This window comes from Pristis pectinata, chromosome 3 (genome assembly GCF_009764475.1).
Source record: "Pristis pectinata isolate sPriPec2 chromosome 3, sPriPec2.1.pri, whole genome shotgun sequence".
NCBI lineage: Eukaryota > Metazoa > Chordata > Chondrichthyes > Rhinopristiformes > Pristidae > Pristis > Pristis pectinata.
In genome coordinates, this window is record NC_067407.1 from 57,621,925 (window position 1) to 57,632,234 (window position 10,310).

Here is a 10,310-nt window from a genome sequence, read left to right on the forward strand (position 1 = left end):
AACAGATTCATGATATGCCGCAACTCTCCCTTTGGTTATCCTGTTTTTAATTATAACTCATTTATTTTGTGTTTAAGATCCAATGAAACTCTCAGCAATCTTGGTCATTGACAGTGACCATTTTGTCCTTTTCAAAGCTGCACCTCTTGGGCAAATAGGAAACCTCTGTGACTCGGACCACGGTGCAACATTCGTTCTTCTGTCCTACTCTGGAAGCTTTGACAGGAATGAATTTTGATGTTTGTTTATTCTGTGATGTAGCTCCAACTCTTCTGGCGTCTTTCTTTCACAAGGAATTCCAAAATATTTTGTGTTTTTTGCAGTATGAGAGGATGTACTGCTTGACAAAATTTCCATTGACTAATTGGCATTTGCATAGAGTCTGTGTCATTTGCCACCCAACTGCCTCTGCAGCAGCATCCATGGAAAGGCTTGCTCATTATGAGTCAGTGATTTCCAGCGAGAGTTTTGTGGCCGTGGATAATCTATAATTTATAAATGTTCACACAGTGATTGATGTATGCAAGAATGTACAAGTGCATTTAATAATATTGTTCTCAAAATGGCTGATGACTTGTAGTTAAAGAGCTTCAAAACAGACAAACTCATGCTAAATGTGATTCACAAACAATTGCCCAGAGAAGCTTCATTAGGGTTAGAGGATGAGTGGCTTTGAAACTTTTTGCTGATATGGCCACATTCAATGTTATTGAATCAATTTAAAACACAAATTACAGTAACCCAAACTGGAAATGGGTCTCTTCAAACATAAAGCCAGACTGTGTTCTGTGAAACACACTGTTCAATTGTGAATGCCATGTGAAGAGGCTACCTTAGTTTCCAAATGAAACCTGAAGCTGACTTACAGCCTTAAATCAAAAACACCATGCATTAGATTAAATCTCTGAGCAAACTACCTGAAGCTTCTATTGCAATATTGTAATGCTTTTAACATTAAATATTTGAAGGTGTGTTTTTGTGCTAATTACCGTGAAATTTTCAGTTTGTTCAAAACAAATAAGTGCTACACTTTTTTTGGAATGAAAACATGTTTCAAACATTAGTTGAGGGGAAAAGGTGCACGTTAAGATTATTTATTACCAACGTGACCAGGTGCAAACCTTGTGCAAAACTTCTGATTTCTATTTACTTCAATCTGCTACCAATATAACAATTGACTCCAAGTCAAATAAAAAAGGAGAATTATACCAGATTACTTAACAGATCTACCATTTTTTAAAAATCTGATTGTTTCTGTTTTCCACAGTTATTGTGTACTTCATCAAATTTTCTAGTCCCTTGCATCTAGAACTATTCAAGTTTCTCTAGTTTATACCCCATGGCATCATTAGAATTTTAAGCACTGGGAAGTTAAAAATGATTCAACACGACCACTGTTTACCTCTACCCACTATTTTTAGTAAAGGACATGTAGAAGGAGGCAGTCAATATTGCTTTCAGACTACGTGCATAATGACTGCTACCAGTCTAACAAAATATTTTACTTTGCTTCTACATGGAGATGAATTTAAGAATGGAGAAGACAGTGAAGCAGTAGTACAGCAGAGTAAAAAGTGAACTGTAAGATTTTATTGGGATTAGTATCTATTATAAATGCCTCACCTAGAGGGCAGTGGGCACCTTTTTAGACACCTGGTCTTCATACCAAAGTTAGCTATCTGAGCATGATAAGTTTAAGACAAGCAAAAAAGCCACTGACAGATATGTCAACCCTTGCAGTGACATCCAAGCAACCGTTGTCAAAGAATTATAAGTAGGAGTTGTGCATGTACCTGACATGTGGCCTTAGTGGAAGAAATGGAATTGGTTGTGGGCTGTGCAGTCAGCTGAGAGATTGCAAAGGACATCAGTGCAAGGGGCACACTTTGGTAGACTGTTTCAGAATCAGAGCCAAATATCACTTGTGAAGGGCTCTGTAGTAGAACAGAATTATTATAGACATCTAAACTGGTTGCTTCTGTGGTAATCTGTCTATGCCATTGCTAGAGGTGATGCCCCAAGGCCCATTGCTAAAACTCGGTCTCTCTCTCCCTCCTTCTCCCCCTTGGACACAGAAAGAGAACTGAGAGGTGAATATGATTCAGCCCATTGTTTCTGATTAATGCTAAGTTATTGACTTGAAATGTAAACTTTGTTTCTCTCCCCATAGATGCTGCCTGACCAGCTGAGTATTTCACAGCAAGGGATATATATATAGCACTTCCATTAAGTTTTATCCCTGCACATCAAATATATAATTGGTTTTGTGCTTTTTTTCAGTTGTCAATATCAAAAATTATAGGGAAAGCTGTCATTCATTTGTGATATGTAGATTAAAGTAATGCCAAGTCCAATGACCTGGGCAAAGATGTAGGCTTTGGAGATGGATGGCGTATGTCAAAGGCTGAAGCAGTTAGAGATCAGGAGTGGGAGATAAGAAATGTAAATCCACATTCTACTCACCTGGACAGAAAATTTCCGATATCACTGCTGCCTGTAGTAATGTTATTATATATATATTCCTCCTCTTTGTTCATTTGATGGTGCTTTGCTTATTATCACTATCTAAGATGTTTAAGTTCATTGAAACCCTGCAGAATTCAGGAAGGATATCAAACCGTAACTGGCCACCATTCTGCATGTGAATCCCTTTATTAACTACAAGGTGTATAGTGTGGCTACAATTTTTTGTAGCAGATGATCTAAATCAGTCTTCCATTAAATATTTAATATTTTGTGTGAAAATATACACTTAATGTAAGCTGTTAATGATATGATTAGGAGAATGGGGCATCTTTGATCTGTGTGAATAAGACTCATTGGACATAGTGAAATGAACAACACAAGAAGTGCAAAGGTTGTGTAAATTAGAACAGGTGAATTTGATGCCAATCGGGCACAAAAAAAGTACTGGATTGAGGGGAAAAAATTACCTCTGCTTCAAAATTCTTAAATTCAAACTCAAAGGAAGACATTTAATAGTTAATTTTCAGTGTTGGAGAGGTTGTTTGTCAATAACGAATGCTTCTCACGTTCTTTGACAGGAACTCCGATTCAAACGATCTCACTTTATGGGGGGTGTTTGGTTTGTTTATCAGCATCATCTAATACATTTGAATAATGAGCCAGACAGTGGGATGCTACTTCCATAAAGCTAACTGCAGAGTGATCTGACTTGGATAACAACTCTGGGAATCTGAGCGCACTGGCCCATCTCCCTTAAAGTCTGAAGTTGTTAATTATAATTAACTTCATTATTTTTGACAGGGCTATCAGAAATAATTTTACCTGGGAATCCTGTGACTGGCTTAATATTTTCAATAATAACTTGCCGTGATATTAGCACCAGTTCTCAGGGAAAGGGGAATGAGTCTGTTGGGAGCAGACATAAACCTAATGGGCTGAATGGCCCACTTCAAAAATATATATCATACATTCTGCTAGGCAGCTTGAATTATAACATTTCAGCTCTTAAAATCGGAAGGAAAGGCACTCCTTGCTCTCGTTTTAAATCATTACAGTAGTGTCCCTTGTTGTGATATGCAGAGGAAACAAAAAAAAGGCTTACTCTGTCTTCAAACCAGCAAGTCAACCTATTTCACTCTCTGCCAATGTTACTAACTAGGCCATATGCATTGAGGAGAAAGATCTGCTATTGAGGCCACATTGTCAGATTTGTTTTGATAGTAATTTTGCTGAAGCCTGGTCTTGCTGAGGCATCTGCATGTGTATTCATTGGGGATTAACTGCACTAAAGCCAACAATGGTGTCTTTGATGTAGTGAATGTCCCATAGCAGATCACAAGAATACAAGCGAGCAGAATTTAACATTGGATAGGAAATTGATGTGAACATAGGTATTCACAAAATAATTTTTTCCTTGGGCATAGAGGGACAGGAAAAGAGTGAATCTTTTGGTGACTCAGTCCGTATGATCTGGAGTGGTCTCAGTTGCCTCAGGGTAAGGAGAGGGCAGAGCGATTTCCCAGTATTTATTTTTTCTTATTAAACTTGTTGTTTCCTCTTCCAGACAATTAGGGCTGTAGTAACACCTGGGGTGAGGTGAGGAAGTGAAGAACTAAGCAGCCCTGATGCTCTTGCCACCATGAAGTCGGGAAGATTTGATAGGTTAGCTGGTCTTTCCCTGTTGATGAATAGTCAGGAGAGAAATTTCTTGTACTTGATATGGGGAGAAATTTTAATTGTTGATTAATTCATGATTTGAATCAGTAGTTTCACATAGCTTGCATGTGAAATTTTTTATTATTGCTCTAATTTTGAATGCAAGTGACTAAATGTAATGGAATTCAATCAATGTTTTTGCACGGTTATAATGATATAGGGAGGAAGGCACTGTTTTTGCCTTCCTCCCTATATCACACAGTGCCTTCCTCCCTATATCATTATAACCGTGCTGGCTCCAATGTGGCACAGGGCAGTGCCTAGCATTTACCTTTTGAGACCTGAGTTCTAATCATGCTAAAGGCACTGCAAGTCTGTTTCCATATGCTGTGAAGCTAAGAAATTTGGCTTTGAGCAGTCATGGTATAATATTGAGTAACCTTGGATCCATGGATAAAACTTGTCTAATTGTAGCACAAAACCAAAATGCTGAAACTCTGAAATAGAGCACTATAGACTCTCGGAAAGTTGAGCAGTATCTGTGGAGCACGAATGTTCTTCATGAGACGTGTGGGATGCCAGAGATGAAAAGCTGCTCAGCAGATACCGAGCAAAGGAGAAGGACAGATGGACTGGTTGACAATGGAAGGAGGAAGAACAAAATGGAAATGTATCAGTAGAATCCAGAGTGATTTTAAAAATCTGGCACATACTGATAATGAGTTGGAAAACTCCCTTGAGTCATGGATATATCATGTCATACCATGTACCAGCTGGTGTTCTGAAAATGGGAAAACACAATAGAGAAAATGATGGAAATACATGGTAGGTTAGGCAGCATCCTGGTCAAAGGTCATTGACCTGAATCTTCAACCCTCCACAGATGCTGCCAGGCCTGTTGAGCATCTCCAAAATTTTCCCTTAGTTCAGATTTCCAACAACCAGTTTTTCTTTTTGCTTTGGGGAAAATATTGGAAGAGCATGAGGGAAGCGTCTATTTAACCTATTTCAGACCTTGGGTCTGCTCGATGAATCACCCTAGTTTGGCCCATATGCATTGGCACCTATTACCCACTGAGCCTAAAAACTATGCTCAAACCAGTGGCCTTCCTGCTTTACAAGCCTCCTGACACATCTTGCTTATTGCTTAAAGTTGGGTATAGTTTTGTTTCTTTTCCTATTTCTGTCTTGGTTTGAAAACACAAGAACTGAACCACTGAAATACAAGTATCTTTCTTTGAATTTTGAAATCATCTTTGCTGTAGCCGTTTACTTTTTTATCAAATATTCCAACTGGCAACAATTTTTTGCATGACTAATCCAAGTATTTGGTCATTACTGCATTCCATTAAATAATTATTAAACATAATTTATTAATTATAATAGTTATTAAAATAATAATTAAACATTCCATTAAAATCTTTTGGTGCAATGATAAATTTTTGAATCAATGATTTAGTCTATTTGCATATTTAATCAGTTCAAGTGAAGCACAGTTAGCCATGAGTATGTTAGTTCAATTGGATCCAATATTTCCACTGATTAGAATAAGCATTTTCTCTCCATTTTATTTATACATATCTCTTGTTCATTGTATATTTTTTGTGTAATGCATAACAGATGTGTATAACTGTTGACTTATTGACATGTAGTTTTCTCCTCAGTATATCAATGTACTCTGGTTTATATATTTTGTTCAAGTGGAGTGTTCTTTTCTAAGCTGTTAGTGGTCTTTATTTAATGATACACTTTTCTGTTGGTATGGAAAATGATTTAACATGTAACTAAATTTGTTTTGGTTGATCAAGTGTTTTTGCATGTTTGCACAACATGTTTCAGTTGATTTAAATGCCAGTAGACTAGATAATTTCAAAATAGTAACAAAGCTGAAGTGGTTTTGATATTGTCATAAAGTGCTCTCAAATGTTTTGGGAATTTATAGAAGAGATAAAGATAAGCTGCATTAATATAGTTGTCCTTTATTTCCCATTCAGAATGTCATTTACATGTAAGCCATGATATTTCATTATCTATAGCAACTTTGTTTTGTAGTATGACAGAGAAAAATGCCCCACTAAATCTCACGGAAGCTTAGGCTGAAGTAAAAGCTAGACCAGAATCTTGGGCAAAGACCTGTCTGCATAAAGGGATAACTTCCTGCTTCGTCCCTCCCCTCTCAAAACTGGCGATATCCTCTATACTCTCAGACTTCTATGCAATTGAAATGTTGATGATCCTGCTGCCTCCACAGATGCTGCTCGGTCCACTGAGTTTCTCCAGCTGTTTATTGTTTATCTCTTCATTCCCATTACCCATTTTATTTCCCTGTGATTTTAATTCCTCTCTTGCACCCATCAACATCCTCCCCCCACCCCCACTGCCCAAACCCCTGATTCTCCTACTATCTACCTACACTAAGGACAATTTAAAGCCAATTAACCTATCAGCACATCTTTGGGATGTGGGAGGAAACTGGAGCATTCAGGGGAAACCCATGTACTTCCAAGGAGAACATGCAAACCCACACAGGCACCGCCAGAGGCCGGGATCAAACCTAGATTGCTAAACAGTGTGACTGCGGTACCACTGTGCCATTCTATGTTTAAACATTTTTGATTTGGTCCAGGAATGGAGTTTGATTTAGTTCATACTGTATTGTTATGAAGCTAATCTGTATTAACTCTCAAAGAAAGCAGAGGTAATTTGTGAATTGCATAGGACAAATTTGTTAGGATACCAGATAATCGGTCATCTGGATTATGCATTCTTCTGTGTCATCAGTTCAGTACTGTGCACATAATGCAGCACAGTCTGGAGAAATTTGCAGTTTTAATGATGGAATGCTTTTAATTAAAGGTGCCCATCCATGTGTGGGGGAGATTTGGTGTTTGGGGAGCTGAATACAGTGGTTGCCATGGCTTTTGTTCTCTGGGGGACCTTTTTTTATTCACAATAAGTTTGACAATTTGATATGGCAATCATTGAGATGAAAGCTCATCAACCTGAAACATTAAACACTTTTTCTCTCCCCAGGTGCTGCCTGGCTGACTCGGTATTTACAGCATTTTCTATTTATTTAAGATTTTCAGTAACCGCACTACTTTTCTATTAGATTATTGAAAGGGGGCCAGAGTTGATCTGTTTTTTTTCCCCCTTTATTTCTCTTTTTTTTCTATCTGCATAAAGGGATAATTTTGGTTATTTTTTAAAATCTGGAGCAGTTGGGATATCGGAATGAGTTTAATTTTAGGGTCGTGCCAGTTAGTTTTGACTTGTAAAGTGAGTTGGCCCATATCAAAGAACTGTATTCAGATTATTTGCATAACGTAACCCAAAACATTGGTTTGCAATGAGCATCATCTTACCAGAGTGTTCATCAATCTCTTCAATGCACGACAAGAGGCAAAGTGCTGCTGGAAGACCCAAAAAGTCAAGTGTATGATTAGTCATCTTATTAAAGTGCCAATCACAGAGTCAGATAGCATAGACAGCTGACCTCAAATTAAAAACACTTGCATACCTTCAGATCTATAGTTTTGAGACACACAATCCTCATTGGAATAAGTGACACATCTTGGCAAAAGGAACATATTTCCACCAGGAACATCCAGTTACAGCATCAAGCAGTTTGACTTTAGATTTGGTCTGTTCCAATGCAGGACGAAGCTACCTTCACTCTGCTGAAAGCTGCATAAAACTTGTATTAATGTATGTTTGCAGTTTCTCACATCAGCCGGTCAAATAATTATCTCATGCGAATTCCTTTTGCAAATCTGTCATTGGTAATAGTTGAAGTACTGCTTTCAGAAGAGTCAGTGCCGGGGAACTTTTCATCTGATTCAATTCACTTTTCACTTTGCCTTCCATACACTGTTGTATTTGAAGCAGTTGTAATTTCAATCAAAACTCCATTCCAACTCTTTTTTATAGTTTGGGTTATCAGTAGCTTTTAAGTTTTTGAAAAATGTACAAATGCCAATAATTATACTTTTGAGAAATAAGCTACCTGCGTTGGAAGTGCTTCTGCCTTACGTACACAAGAAGTTTGCCCTCCCATATTTTTGGGCTCAATAAGGAAGGCATCATATTTCGAAAGTTCAAAAAGAAATTTGAAACTACATGAAAGCATGCTAGTGCTCTTTGTGTATTTTTTTACATGAATTGTGTAATTTTAGTTTGTTTCATAATCAAGGCAAAGCATATATTGACATTTTGTTAATTTTTGTTTAGGATTAGAAGAATCATGGAGTGTGTCTGTAACCAAAGTGAACAGGAGTTTACCCTGGCCGCTGTAGATTCAGACTCAACTGTAGTGTATTATCAACTTACCAATGGGTTTGTTGTACCAGAACCACCAGATGTCATCGAAGAGCCAGACAGCAAACAGTGTAAAAAGAAACGGAAGAAGTTTCAGAGATGACCCTTGTTCATTTTGTTACATCCTATTCTGTGTATTTTTCCAAAATACAGGTTATGTCTCTACCATTTAACTTAATGATGTTGCTTGGGGGGAATCTCCATTTTTTTTCCCTTTCATGGTGTTGTCTCTTGCTTTTGGTTTAGTGAAACTGAACCCATGTTACAATTGTTTTATTCATTGGCTTCAGTCCAAAACAATCACTTGACTTAAAATAACAATTTTCAGTTTATATAACAACATTGATGTTATAAATACTGGAACATATTATAAATTGTACTTTTTGTAAAATTTTTTGTTTTTGTTGTGGTTACTTCTTTCCTTTCATTCCATCAGAGAGTGCATGCTGATCCCCGGCACCTTTAGAAACACTTTCTATATTTTGACCTACAATTCAGTGGGGCTAGAACATGATTTGTGCAGAAGGCAAAAACCAGCAGCATCATGGGTTAAAATAAAAATAAGAATATTGCTGGAAATATTGAGCAGGTCAGACAGGATCTGTGGACGGAGAAAAGCTGATAACCTTTTGTTTCTCTCTCCACAGTTACCACCTGACCTGTTGAACATTTTCAGTATTTCCTGTTTTCATTTCAGATTTACAGCAGTTATTTGGTTTTTGATGGACAAAAGCAAATCAGCTAAGTATATGCATCCTTACGATCTGATATCCACCCCATATCTTTTGAGTGACTTCGTAAACCAGTGTCAGCCATCCACAAACCTGTTTGAAGAACAAGGTATAAATATAAATAAATATTAACAACATTAAAAGAGCCAGTCTTAAGAAGATTGATAAGTACAGATTCAAGGGTAAATTATTATTGACCACCATTAGGAACTGCTAACTTTTGCAACAATGGGGTGGTAATGGTTAAACTACCAAAGTAAAATAATGGAGCTGTGCATATTTGTGATTGTGTTAGTTGCTATAGAAAGAAGCTGTTCTCTGTCAGTTATCTTCATACAGGACAAGTGAAGTGTGAAATGGTAGATAAGAATAGAAAATAAAATAATTTAACATACTGTGAAGTCCAGGCTACAAGTCACAATGGAATGCATGATTAATACTCTCTAAACCATGGCATTGTTTAAATGGGGTTGGTGTGATGTTTACACCATCATAAGCTTTTAATGGGAATTTAGTGACCTATAATAACAAAGCTGGACTTGTCATTTATGACATGCTTTATAAGAAGTTGTAAGAAGATGTTACCTAAATATTTATAGCCAAAATGTATCACATCTTGTTTACGACAGTATGATGGTTGAAATCCATGGTGCATTGTAACCCAGACCATTACATTAAAAGAATTTTTACAGAAAGATGGAATTCTTCATTGTAAGTTTCTGTACGGAATATTAATCTGAGTAGTTAGAGTCAAGTTTCAAATGAAGTTTCCATTCTCCACATTAATGGCTTGGCAGTAGAATGATGCGTGATAACCTGGATTCTGCAGCAGTAGTGAGTAAGTTTTCCACAATCCATTTGCTGACTGAAATTGAAGTATTTGCATTGGTTATTTCAAAGCACTCAGGTTGACGTAAACAGATTTGACACTGCAATTACTCTGTGTTTGAGGTGGTTGACAGGTGCTGTGAATTTGCATGCTAATACTAAAGCTTTGAGTGTGGGGATGGGTAATTGGAGAAAGTCCACGAATTTGTATGCTTTGGCAGAGGCTTCGAAATATCCCTGCTAACCTTTCATATGTGTTTTGGGATTGAGTGAATGAATTAGCGTGCTAATGCAGAAGGTATTTCATAAAGT

The 10,310-nt window shown here is 37.2% G+C and overlaps 1 protein-coding gene across 3 annotated transcripts in view; it reads left to right on the forward strand.

The window, feature by feature from the left end:
- Positions 1–9,859, forward strand: part of tsen15 (TSEN15 tRNA splicing endonuclease subunit) — a 35,036-nt gene extending 25,177 nt beyond the window's left edge. For all 3 annotated transcript variants that reach the window (XM_052012123.1, XM_052012122.1, XM_052012124.1), the window contains exon 4: positions 8,353–9,859. In XM_052012123.1, coding sequence (XP_051868083.1) covers positions 8,353–8,542 — 190 coding nt within the window. In that variant the 3' untranslated portion in view covers positions 8,543–9,859. The remainder of the gene's footprint in view (positions 1–8,352) is intronic.
- The last annotated feature ends 451 nt before the right edge of the window (positions 9,860–10,310 follow it).